The sequence below is a fragment of the Phragmites australis genome, chromosome 10 (genome assembly GCF_958298935.1).
Source record: "Phragmites australis chromosome 10, lpPhrAust1.1, whole genome shotgun sequence".
NCBI classification, from domain to species: Eukaryota; Viridiplantae; Streptophyta; class Magnoliopsida; order Poales; family Poaceae; genus Phragmites; species Phragmites australis.
This window is the reverse complement of record NC_084930.1, coordinates 11,013,590-11,027,595: the sequence shown is the minus strand read 5'-3', so window position 1 is coordinate 11,027,595 and position 14,006 is coordinate 11,013,590. Positions and strand designations below refer to the sequence as shown.

General features: G+C 43.1%; 1 protein-coding gene across 3 annotated transcripts; it reads left to right on the top strand.

Annotated features, from left to right (window-relative positions):
• Window positions 1–3,764: 3,764 nt before the first annotated feature.
• LOC133930391 (putative heat stress transcription factor A-6a) lies at window positions 3,765–5,874 on the top strand. 3 transcript variants are annotated; one of them, XR_009911751.1, is made up of 4 exons: window positions 3,765–4,180; window positions 4,346–5,246; window positions 5,367–5,472; window positions 5,636–5,874. XR_009911751.1 is itself a non-coding variant. In XM_062377028.1 (2 exons), exons 1-2 carry the CDS (start codon window positions 3,860–3,862, stop codon window positions 5,048–5,050), a joined length of 1,026 nt encoding a protein of 341 aa, XP_062233012.1. In that variant the 5' UTR covers window positions 3,765–3,859; the 3' UTR covers window positions 5,051–5,606. The 3 variants fall into 3 exon arrangements, 1 of the variants encoding a protein (XP_062233012.1); XR_009911750.1 differs by having other exon boundaries at window positions 4,346–5,472; XM_062377028.1 differs by lacking the exon at window positions 5,636–5,874 and having other exon boundaries at window positions 4,346–5,606.
• Window positions 5,875–14,006: the final 8,132 nt, after the last annotated feature.

The following is a 14,006-nucleotide window of genomic DNA, read 5'->3' as shown; positions in this document are numbered from 1 at the left end:
GCACTTGTCCACTGAGGTTTTATCGTTGTACATAAGTGGAGTAACCCTCTACCCCAGAGGCCCCCTCTTGTGCCAGGTAGAATCAGGAAGTACCCCTTCCTTCTCTACACATCCAACTGGCTCAAACACCACTGAGAGAACATCTAATTAGTAAGCCAAGCCGTATCATATTGGTCTCATGGTTGTACTATTGTCATGGGTGGTTGCTCCATTAAACCAGTCCTTAATATGGTCTAGGGAGACCGCCAACAATCCCACCAGGGTAAATCACCAAACATATCCATTCAGGACAACCACACCTGGAATACATCAACAGGCGCATTCCAACATACCCTTCTTGCCCAAAACCCCAGATTCCTTGTTGCTAACTCCCTTAACAATCATCAGTTTTTATAACATACTTTCTATCTCAACTTTTAGTTTCATAACTCATGCTTTATCACCTATATACTACAAGTTCATCTAAAAGCATGGCTAAGCATAAACATGATATTCCTTGAGGATAGAACACCTACAAGAGTAAAACCTGCATAAGAAACTAGTGTTTGCGATACTACCCATTTCATCACAAAAACAGCATGAATGTTTGGTAAAGATTGTTGTTATATTAAAACTGGGCTCACAACATAGCCAAGACACTTGCCTTCATCAAGGTGATACACGGTTCTTTCAAAGTCTTCTTTTTGAAAAATCCCAAACTCTTGGACTGAATCGTCTACACAAGCAAACAATAAAACATAAGAACAGTACACCAGACAATACTAAAACTCAGAAAATCCCTCTAAAAAGATTATACACGTCGTTACGAGAATTTGAGCGCAAAGATCGCCCAAATCGGAGCTACAAGCAAAAGGTTATAAGCATTTGATGTTCCAAAGGTGTTTCTGCAAATTTTACTTATTATCAGAGAATAAAACCGATTATTTTTATACTAAAAATTAGGTTTATTGCGCAACGATGATGTCATAAAATGGAAATAAATTATTTTTAAATGGGAAAAAGGGTGTTGACTGAGTCCACCGAGCGGTGAACCGGTCGAGACCCTTCAGTCCATGGTCCACCGTGGACCAATGGCTCTAGCAACGGCACGGGCCGGCGGCAGACGGCCGGAGTTGGCTGGGCTTTGCTGGAAATGCACACTGGCGACCGGGACACTCCAGTGAGTGGCAGAAGAGAGGGAAGGAGGGGTAGCGAGCTCACCCCGAGCGACGAGGAGACCGGAGCGGCTCCGGGGAGGCCAGGCGACGGTGGACACAGTAGCGGCGGTCGGTGAGGCAGGGGGGAGAAGCGTTCTGGCTGCCGAACGGTGACGGCAAGCTGTGGAATTGAGTCTGGGGTGTCCTATGAAGATGAATAGTGGGTCAATTTGGCTTGAGGTAGTTTGGACACGAAGAACGGTGGCGGTGGAGCTCCTCACCAGTGCCAAAGAAGAAAGGGCCAGCGATTTGAGCAAGGAAATGGGGTGCAAGCAGGTGCAAAACGTGTGGAACTTTGCCAAGGAGAGGGTGGGTGGCTTAAATAAAGGAGAGGAAGAGCGGAGTGACCAGAATTGGAAGAGAAAGGGGCGGTGGCCATGGCTTGATGCGCAATAGAGAGGGGGAAACGACTGAGGAGGGGCTTAATTGGGGCTTTAGGGCACAGATCTGGCTGTTGATGGGAGAGGAGAGGGTGCAGGGGAGATGGAAATGGTTGGCGGCTATTGATGCACGGGTGCGGTCCAAAGGAAGGGTAAGAGGAGCCGGGTGCGGGCCAGGCTCAGCTCGGCTGGCGCTCAGCTTGGCACGGCTGGAGCTGGGCCCACCAGTCGGCGAGGGCAGGGGTGGCTCACGCGGGAAAAGGCCGGCTCAGGAGCACAGGCGGACCGAATGGAGGGAAAAGAGGGTGGGGGCGAATGGGTTTTGACCCAAATGAGAGAAGGAGTTTAGGCCATATTTTGAAGAGGTTTTGGCCCAGTTTGCATTTCTTTTATTTTCCTTTTCTATTTCTTTCAAAATTATATTTCTTATTCGAATCTAATTCAAATTCAAACAGGTTTTTGAAACATTTTCCACCCAAAAATTCAAAAAGAGAAAAAAGGGGCCTACTGCAACTACAGAGCCTTTATGAATGCATCAAATCAAAATATAACCTAAATCATTTGTTTGTTTTATGAAAATATCATTTTAATCCTATGCTAATGGTGACGCTATCAACTAATTTGTGGGCAAAATTTTAATAATTCACAAAAACTGAAAATTAGGGTGTTACAAGTACCCATGAGTAGCATGGCTTAGCACACCTCTCAGCTTTTGCCAGGGATTCATTTGAAAATAGCGCATCAGCCACTTACACATGCCCACTATGGTCCTCATATTGGCTCTATTAAGTCCCTTGATGACATGCTGAAATCAAGAAAGATCTACATCGCTAGAACCATAACTAATCTGACCTTCGCCATAATCATTTGAAAATATAGCTTATCGAACATCCCTAAAAACATCCAAAAATATATCCAACGTTAATACCGAAAACCTATACTTCTGATTATCAGAACTCTAACAAAATTACCAAAACCGATGATCACTTAACAATATATTTGTTCGCTACAATAAATATTGCTCCTAAGCAAACTAACCAATTTAAACTAATTAAACCCATGTTTATTTAATAAAATTTCTAATTATCTATAATTATTACTTACATCACTATTTTATAAAATCTAGATAATCAGAACTATCATACTCTAAATACAACTATACATCTGATGACTATCATATCATATTATAAAATAGATCTTTATAATATGATACAAAGGCAAAAACCCTCATTTTCTGATGAACTTGCTAAACCCTAGATCTCATATAATGTAACTATTGTTATGCCGTTAAATCCTAGATCTAGTGATGTTTTAATTACTAATAATACACAAGTCTAGAAAAATTACCAGAAATTGAGATTCAAAATCCACATATCAAAAACAGGGCTTCGCCGCGATGCCTCCCTCTCCTCTCGACCCCTCTCTTTCTTTTTTTCTAAATTTAAATGTTTATTTTGATTGATTTTCAATCTTTTATAGTGTGTTAGGTGGGGAAGGGGCGCGTGATGGTGTGGGCTAACCGCCCCTAAAAGAGCAGCAAGGGTGTTAACCGCCTTCTCAAAGGGCAGAAAGTGAGGAGCTCAAGGGGACCTACCCGCTCTCGAAGTGAGCGGGTAGATGCGGTATGGGTTCTGTGCTCGGAGGTAGGGCCTACCTGTCCCTTTGAGAAGGCAATAAGCTCTAAACGCCCTCTAAAAAGATGATAAGAAATACTTGTGATATCATGATATACTAATCATCTTAAAAGAACTGTAAGAATGGTAAGAGTCTATTTATATAAAAAAATTTATAAAATTTATTTATTTAAATATTAATATTAGAAAATGTAAAAGAAATCTGCTCGCCTGAGCCAGGCCTAAATCTTAGCCCTGGGCACGACCCGATCTGACCCGACCCGACATAACACCGGCAAAGTTGGGCTGGGCCACCCACAAACAGATCCCGTCCAAACGAAACTGGACCCAACTGATCCAAATCGCAGATCCAGCCCGGTCCAGAGCTTCGGACACATCACCCATCAAATCAAATCATCACGCAACGCGGCAGTCGTCAATGGGCGGCCCCGCGAGCTCTAGCGGCCGTGAGAAGCTTCCGAAGAAAATATCCAGCGCTACCCGCTCCTTCGTCCCTTCTTTCTCGTACTTTCCGGAACGTTCCGTTGCCTCCCTATAAATAACACGACACCACTCGTGTCTCCCGCCAAAACACCAACCCACCCACCTGACCTACCCGCACAACCACAACCGAACTCGATCGTCGTCACACCTGCCAGCCCTCTCCCGGATGGAGAACCCCGCTGTAAAGGTCAAGCGGGAGGAGGAGGTGGTGGTGGTGGTGCTGGACGCCGACGGCGATGAGCATTTGCCCGGAGGCGCGGCGCCGGCGCCGGTGCCTTTGCAGATGGCGTTGGCGTCTGAGGCTGCGCCGTTCGTGTCCAAGACGTTCGAGTTGGTGGAGGACCCGGCGACGGACGGCGTGGTGTCGTGGGGCGCGGCGTGGAACAGCTTCGTGGTGTGGGACCCGCACACCTTCGCCGCGCGGCTCCTCCCGCGCCGCTTCAAGCACGCCAACTTCTCCACCTTCCTCCGACAGCTCAACACCTACGTCCGTAATCGATCAGATGCCACTCACATTACTATTCGTGATTAACATCGTGTTAACTGATTAATTAGCGGTGCAATGTCTGTGTTGATTCTTTGCTAATTAGTCGCCAATCTTCTCTCACGGATGCATTGCTGATGTGGTGTTCGTGTGCATGCCGTGCTGCAGGGATTTCGCAAGGTGAGCCCGGACAGGTGGGAGTTCGCGCACGCCGACTTCCTCGCCGGGCAGCGCCACCTCATCGCCAACATCCGCCGCCGCCGCGGGGTTGGGGGCACCTCGGCGCCGCCGTCGTCCGGTGCGGCCGGCGGCGGCAGCGGCCGTGAGGGGGAGGTGGAGAGACTGCGTCAGGACCGGGAGGCGCTGGGGCGGGAGCTGGCGCGGCTGCGGCGCGGGCAGCAGGAGGCCCGCGCGCAGCTGCAGGACATGGAGCGCCGCGTGCGGGGCACCGAGCGGCGGCAGGAGCAGTGCACGGCCTTCCTCGCGCGCGCCGTCCGGAACCCGGCCTTCCTGGACGGCCTACTGGAGCGCCGCGGTGCGCCCGTCGAGGCCGGCAAGAAGCGGCGGCTTCTCGACGCCGCGACCACGCCCGACGTGGCGGAGGTCCTGGCCTTCGAAGAGCTCGCCCTGGCGGCGAGCGCCGAGGTCGAGGCGGCTTCCATCCAGGCCGTGAAGGCGGCCCAGAGCGCGGGCGCCACCACCACGGACATGATATGGTACAAGCTGCTGGGGGAGAAGCAGTCGGAGATGGACGTGGAGGTGGAGGAGCTCGTCGCAGCCGCCGCCGCCGAGCCGTGGGAGGAGATTGGCGAGGAGGAGGTGCAGGAGCTGGTGCAGCAGATTGACCTCCTGGGATCCCCCACCTCTTATTGATCACCACCAGGTGTCCAGACGTGCAGCTGCAATGGTACTCGATCACTGCTTAAGCAGACAGCAGCTACCTATAAGCAATCCATTCTGCCGATGTCACTTGCAATGGCAGGCAGAACGACATGATCAGTTTATCATGGTGGTTACTGTGGTACAGTACCACAGTGTGCCTTTCGTAATGGGCATGCGTGCGATGTGTGTTAGTATCTATCAGTAGCCTTCCTATCTGATTGTGATTAGACTGATTCGTACGAGTGACTGTTAATCACTACGCCTGTAAACTGTCTGGCTAATTCGGATTCTACATCTGTTCTTGTAGGATCCGACGGTGGTGGTATGTCGCAACCCAAGGTGTGGACACTGGGCAGGTTCGTGGATGCAGCCTGCTTCAAGTGGTTGATGTACTGTAAGGTTATGTTCAAACGGTATGAATCTAAGAATTCAGAGTCTAGACCTTTTGTGATGAGCAAGTATTCTTTATGTCTGTCTGCAGTGATTCCTTGATGGGTGATGGATCTGTTGAGTAACATAAGTCATGAAAGAAAATTATCATGCCTTCTAACACAGATGTTTTTGTTGATCGTGCAGGGCTCGTCTGGATTCGTGGTGAGCGAAAATCCATTCATTTCAGAGATGAGCTGTGCAGGACTCATAACCCGGGGGACAAAGGCAGATAGACACATCAGCTGAGTGTACAACACTTCAATTCGTTCAGAAACAACAACACTTCAACAGTTGTCAAACAATATTTACACAAGTTCCCAGGACAACAAAATACAGCTATTTGTCAGCGCTTTACATCATCATGGAGTCCTTGTCGTTAAATTCCTTCTCTTCCTCTTCGTTTTTCTATAGGTTCATCATCCTCTTCATTAACTATAAAATCTTCTAGTATTTCATTTTTCTTGTCATCTTCTTTCTTGATCTCTTCATCCTCGTCATCATTATTTCCACATTTAACCTTTGAGTTTTCCCAACGAGGCCTTTTGGGTCTTTTGATCTTGTTGCATACTTTGGTCTCTTCACACTAAGACCTCTTGCTTAGGGCTCCTTTTCATCCTCACTCTCATCAGTCCAGTTATCGTGTTCACCTTCTCTATGCTTTCTATTCTTGTTCCCACTCCTACCTTTCGATCTACCCCTTCGGGTGCTAATATCATCATCTTCATCAGAGCTCCTCTTTATTTCCTCTAGAAACCGAATCCAATCCTTCGGAGGACGAATCCTTCACTTTGGTTACCTGTTAAATTCATGGCCCATTGACAAGAACCCAAAATCTGCAGACAAAACCATACCGCCACTCAATAAAATGGAATTGTGTTTGACAGTAAAGACAGCAGGCCTAAGATCTGGCTTATATTGAAAGCCAGAAACGTGTTTCATGCCAATTTCAATATTAATGCCTTTTTTGGGCAACAGGTACTCCAATTGCACATTTAACCATGTGAAATGTTTTTGTTTTCCTCTAGTGTCCATGTAGATCATATTGATTTGAGTGATTACAAATCCAAAAGGAAATGAAACCATCTCCATTCACACATGTATATCAAAATGATAAACGGACACATCAGGTTTCCAGCAAATACAGAGAAAAAAAGTCTTAAGCTACACCAAATTGTTCCTTCTCACCACGGTTCACACACAAGCATTGTTCAGTAATGGCTAGAGTAGCTTAGGATCAAGAAGGCTGACTAGAAGGGATGAATAGATGGTTCTAAAATTTCTAGTAAGGTATAACTGATAAAGATGTGGAATTAAAAACAATCGGTTACGGCACATATATAAACCTTCAAAATTTATGTTTTAATAAAGTGATCAATTCTATGTCTATGTCAAGATTTGTAATTTAAGGTGATATATAAGCAATTATAATTCTAAAAATGTAAATGACACAATGTAAATAAAGACACCTGATTTTTATCGTGGTCTCCTTGCATGTCTACCTTAATTCACGTTGAGATGCGTTTAAGCCTTTAACCGATCATTTATCAAGTATGTAATTCTCACTACGAGAAGAGGCTTACACCGAGCAACTTGATCTTGAGTCGGATTAATCTAATGAACCACTTACTACCTCAATTTAACTAGAGTTGCACTTTACCACTCCGGCAAGACATGCACAAAGCCTCTTACAATCACACTGGGCCTTCTCACAAGCTTCTTTGAGAAGATCACCGAATCAAAACGCCACCGTGCCGCCTAAGTGTTGACAAACACCAAGAGTAACAAGCCAAGACGAATTCGGCTCTTATCAAGTGCCTAAAGCTCAATCACTAATGCAAATTCACTTGATTCTTGCCACACAAACTTCTCTATATGCAACACATGCAGAAATGTATGAGGAAGACTTTACTTAGCTCAAGTATACTCAATGAGGGTAGGAGTACTCATCCAAGACACTGGACACGAGGTATATATAGGCCACAACCAAAAATATAGTTGTTGCCTAAAGTCTGACTTCTTTACGCATCTAGTGGACAAACCGCAGTACAAATTACGGTCAGACAATCACTGGACCAACGACTCTAAAACTGGTCATTACAATCTTTTCATGTCTACAGTGGTTAGACCGACCCTCTTGATGGTCAAACTGTCACCTTGACAGTCAGACCGCTATCCTCTACAGGAAAACGGAAGTTCTCTGCAAGCTCCAGCGGTCAGACCGCCATCCATTCTAGATAGATGAAAGTTCTCTATTAGTTTCAGAAGTCAGACCATCCACCTTTACGGTTAGACCATCACCCTAGTGGTCAGACCAAAATCCTTGGCGGTTAGACCATCACTCTCAGATCAGCACATCTGACACTCAAAGAAGTAGCGATAACTTTTGAACCTGATGTCCAATTTAGGTGATCTTGGACTCCACAGAAAGCTTATTCAGAGAGTTATACATCCGAATTGATTGATTGATCTCAAACACATTGGTTAAACAAAAAAACATAGTACAAAGATCCATCACAATGAAAACTACATGAACCTTAATTATTTGCATAACATATTTGCAACCTAAAGGTTCTATACGAGCAAGGGTTAAAGCATTCACTATGATAACTTGCGAAACACCTTTACAAACTTAGTGGCATGTCACACAGAGTTAGAACAAAGACTTGAGCTATTTGAAAAACTCATTTGCAAACTATAGCATCCTACGAAAGACAGTATGCATATGCAAGATTAAGCTTATCAACACATGGTAAAACTCAAGTAATCATCTGGACCTCTCTTAATAGTACGGTATTTATCTTATCAATCTGGTCATTTCTCTTCTCTATTCACCATTGAGCTGCAAAAGAAAATGCCCTACATCTTATACCTTTGCCTTGAGCTAGCTATCTCTTTGGACTTGACGAACACATCATCTGAGTCCCGATACTTCTTCTAGGTGTGTCATCAACTCTTCACTTGAGCTTGATGACGATGTTCATCCTTGTTTCCCATCCCAATCCTCTCTTGATCTTCCGGAAGCTTAATGAAGTTCACTTAATTGCTTCCCATCCATCGAGTATGGAAGACCTTTCTTTTTACATCATCTTCATCAGGTTCACCATGAAGGTATGAACCGTAAGCATCAAACACACAAGTTGTCTATTAAGCTTGTCTTGATCAAGCACATCTCAATTCAATATTTGCCTTCATATGGAACCTAATCTCAACTTACTCTCAAGCACATAGCACATGGATTGATCCATAAAACTCAATTGATAAATTTATATTGAAAGAACAATGATGTCGCCTAGATGGGGGGTGAATAGGCGTTTTTACAAAAAATTGTTCCCTTTTATCGTTGGCCTAAACTTGCAGCAAAAAATAAACGAATGAATTTTTCACAAGTGAAAATCTTAAATATGCTAGGCTCAACTAGTGCACAATCACCCTAAATAAGTATGGAGGTTACAATCCTGGAGTGACAAAGATTACTCAAATCTAGCAAAAGATATGCAAGAAAATTTTAATTGAAAAATCCTAAAAATACTATTCACCAGAGACTCTGGGTTGACCCAGATACTCCGGGTTCAGATTGTACAATATCTAGAGTTTCCAGATTAAATCCGGAACCTTCGGGTTCAACAGAGAATGAACTCGAAATTGAAATTAAACAGCGCCTAAAGGGTTTTAACTCAAACCAAGTGAAGTTATGTGTTTCAAGTGATGATTCTAAGTAGATTTATGGAGAACCTACAATCAAATACACATGAACAAGTAGATCGAGCAAAATGCACAAATATTAAGCAACAACACAAGAACATAAAAATAAGAGAGGAGATATACGATTTGATTCCAGAAATTCAGACACCCCCTCTAGAGGTTCCTCCGTCTATGTTGATGGGATCGGTAACACTTAAGCCAGGTCTCTTTCAACCCTTTTCCTCGCCAAGCTCAGCCACAATTGAGCTTGATTTTCCACTCTTGATTTCTTCCCTTTCGGAGGTGAAATCAAAACCTTTACAAACTTCCCGCGGCACACCACAACCTTGGGTGCTCGCCAATGACATCTAGCAGCCTAGGAGCTCTAAGCTCCAAGAGTAACAAATGCTTCGCGAACTTCTCACCGATGAACTCAAGTGCTCAAGATGAGATTTAGCTTACTTGCACTCAATCTTTCAATCTCTCAATCCAACTCATTTTTCTTCTCAAATCTCACACTAAAATGAAGTGAGAGGGAGTTCTTTTGGCTCCAGAAGGTCTTTCTTTTGTGCCCAAGTAGTAGCAACAAAGAATAAGGGTGAGAGGGTATATACACCTAATCCCCAAAAACTAGCTATTATACACCTTTTTGTATTCACCCAGAGTATCCGGGTCAACCTGGAGTCTCCGGGTTGGCACTAGAACGTGTAATCAAGAGCCCTGATCAAAGTACAACTCGAAGGGTCCGGAACCCAGAGTCTCCAGGTCAACCCGGAGCATCCGGGTGAAACACTTAGGCCCTAACAGACCACTTGGCTCGGAACCTCACCCAGAGACTCCGAACAACCCAAAGTATCTAGGTCAACCCGAAGTATCCGAGTTCAACAGAGCTAGCCCTCTGAAAAATGACAATAAATTTTTATCACGAAGTCCTATTTCAACAATTTTAGACTACATGAAAAGCTTATTCAGAGGGCTACACATCCCAACTGAATTCATAACATCAAACACATTAGATCAAACTAGGAACACCCCGAAACAAATTTGGACACTTTCACACTTTCCGCACCGAGCTCCTTAAGCTAACTCTCACTTTGGATTGGTTAGAAAACTCTTAAGCACTGAGACACGACAAATATCTCACGTTGCATCTCTCTTAATAGTGTGGCATATCTATACTCAATTTCAAAGATAAAACACGTTTGAATCACATTGAGCATTTGAATACCTTTAAGTATTTCTTCTTTCCTTCAAACTTAGAGGGTTACCAATTTTTATATCATCGTCACTCCATCTCTTCTTGATTCTTGATATGATTGATGTGAATCACTGATAGCTTCACATTACCTTGCACGGTATAGGCGCAAAGGCTTCACTCGCTCTTCACCACTGCCTTGGTCCTTCGGCGCCAAGCCATTTGCTTGCCCTTTAGCACTGGATGGTTCATCATAGACGAGTTTTACTTGCCCTTCACCGTCTTGCCATAGAAAACCACTTTGTATTCGACATCTTCAATAAACTCACTTTATCATATATAGAGTCTAATTTTATTCTTCACTCTTGGCATATAGAATATCTCAACTCAATTCATGTTTTCTTATGGATTCTAACCCCAACTCACTCTCAAGCACAAAGCACATGGGTTAGTCCATAAAACTCAATTGACAACTTTTATACCTTAAGTTACTTGATCTCCACAAGTAACTTATTAGCCTTCACGTATATTGTCAATCTTATTGAGCTCCTCCTTCTCCTTATGAGCATCACCTAGCATCACTAAGATCTCATTCATCTTGATGCACTTTCAATTTTCCAATTTACCTAGAGCTCATGCATATCTCTCCTCCATGCATCACCTGTGAAACAACCTACTAACTATTCCCAACAACGTTGTTAGTCTATAGGTATTATTATTAATTATCAAAACCATATATAAGGGCTACATGCACTTTTACATACCTTTAAACTTGATCTTCAAGCTTATTGTCAATATTTTTAGGAACATCCTCAAACTCCGAAGTCTCTTCCTCCTTCTTTTTCATCACATGAGCATCACTTAGAGCTCAATGACCTCGATACATATCTTTTGATCGTATGACATTCCTCAACGAATCCGTACTTTATTACTTATGCATCTCCTATAGAATAACCTATTAACAATTCTCAATATAATTGTTAGTCCATATGTGTTATCACCACTTATCTGAGCATCATCTAGAGCTCATTTATCTTGATGTATTTCTCTTGATCAAATGTAATTTCTCAATGAATCCATACTCAATCCTCCATGCATCACCTATGGAATAACCTACTAGCAATTCTTAACACAATTGTTAGTCTATAAGTATTGTTATTAATTACCAAAACCACACTAAGAGGCTAAATGCAACTTCAATAGCTAACAAGTATTTGGAAGCAACACGAGGAAACTACACGATGCAAGATCAAGAACCAATTAAATGCAAACCAGTCACTCCAATCTAACCCATATTGATCGCAGTATCAATTCATCGCTAAAAAGCTATGTGCCACAAAATTCAAACTTGTATTGGAATTTGGAAAAAATTTACCCTTCCCTAAAATGCAAGAAAGAAGAACACAAGCTCACCTCGAACCGAATAGGCACTTGACAAATCAATTTCCAAACCCTCCACCTTAGTAACCACCATCCCCACCTTCTCCTCTTCGGTCACCTCTGCGGCTCACTTCTCTGTCTCCCTCACCTTTCGCTCCTGCATCCGCCTCTCCCTCCTCGCCATCACTTCCAAAACAGCGGTATCCACCTCCCCATCCCCCTTCCACTCCGCATCTTCCCTCCTCTGTACCATCCAGAAGGACGGCACCCTCAGTAATAGCAACAGCCATCCCCGGGCCGGATGTCACCCTTCTCCCTACAATAGAACATCATGTTGCTGCTTCCAATTCTGCCATTTGGCGAGCAACAAACGGCCCCGGACTTCTTGCCCACGATTTCGAATGCGACCCTAGGGTCCTCGCCGCCATCGAGGAGGAGGCGCAGGGACACATGGTGGTGAGAAATGGTGCGGTCCTCAGAATGGCCACCGTTGTGACCTAGGTTGCCGCAGCTGAGGTCGACCATTGGGGAGTCAACGGAGAGGGACACCGCTCTGGGTCCAACACCATCTCTGGCTTCGAGCTCCAGCTCCATTGTGTGGGGAGGCCAAATTGCCAGAGACACCAGAGTTGTGGGCTTGTGGAGTGGAGAGAGAGAGAGAGAGAGAGAGAGAGAGAGAGAGAGAGAGAGAGAGGAGGGGGGCTTGGGTGATGGCTAGTGTAGCGTTTGGTTGGTTATATGAATTTGAATAGGATGATATCGTTCTGGATAAACGAGATAATTCTAGATGAGATAATACAAGTAATATGTTTGGTTCAATATATTAAACCGTATATGAAAGTGTTTGGTTGGATCTATGAGATGCGCATATGAATGTGTTTAGTTGCTAAAAAGATATGCACTCTATCTATTTATAACTTAATTTATTTGTAATATGGTAATTTTATAATTATAGTTATCAATAAATTATTCAAATTAGTATTAATTTTTCCTAATTATAATTAATTATAACTTAATATATCACTATTCATCACTAATTACCTATATTAATACTTAATTATGTCTAATAATATCTAATTATAACTAATGCATAGCTAATTATTCTTTATTCTCACTAAATCATCACTAAGTACATTTAATTACAGGAGTTGACAGAGCATGTATAAGGTCGTTCGGTTAATTTTCAGTATAGGATGATTCAACATCTTAATAAAATATTTCTAAAATCTATATCACCCTATTTTAAACGAGTTAATATCATTCATCTAACCAAACACATGTATGAAAGCATATCCACCATCATCACATACATGTACCACCTTTTTTTAGAAATCATAAATGTACCAACTTATATAAGGAAAAATCCAAAATTAGACAACATATATGAGCGTATTTACCGAAATAGACAACATGTAGTCGTATTTACGAATTTAGCATCTGTATTCGGCACACGGTGTATCAAAAATCCATTTTCGGTACACGGTGTACCGAAAAAGGCATTTTTGGCACACCGTGTGCCGAATACAGCACTATTACCCATATTCGGCACACCGTGTGCCAAAAATCACCTGTATTCAGCACACGGTGTGCCGAATACGGGCAATAGTGCGTATTCGGCACACGGTTTGCCAAAAATGCCTATTTCCAGACAAAAAAATTGTTTTTTTGCGCATGTTGTTATTTTATGTAATTGCCAAATATGGTCGTGGCCGGCTGCAGTTTGATTTTGTCATTTGATACCGGCATGTTGTTATTTCATGTAATTGGTAACTTTCAACTAAATTTGAAATTATTTGCTAATTTAACTATCATTTTATGCTGATGTGTTGGCACTTCATGTAATTGGCAAATTTCAACAAAATTTAAAATTACTTACCGGTGTGTTGTCATTTCATGTAATTGCCAACTTTCAACAAAATTTGAAATTTTTTGCTAATTTAACTGTACATTTCAAATTACGTGAGGAAGAAAACATATAGTCTCTAAGGCGGTGGGTAGCCTTAATACTTAGGTATGTTTGAACATGCACAGCATTAACCATTGTATCATTGATCATCTCAAGATGATGGTGGAAAGTGACGATGTAAATTAACGAAAGAATGCCAGTTGTGCCAGTCAAAGCTATCAGAGTAAGATGGTTGTCGTCTCCGATGTAGTGGTTAGAAGTTGTGAGGACGGGTACAAGCAAATCCAACATCATCTTCATGGTCATCACGGTCCTCTGGAGATGGAGGCCTCAAAGGGAGGGGTCGAGGTGGC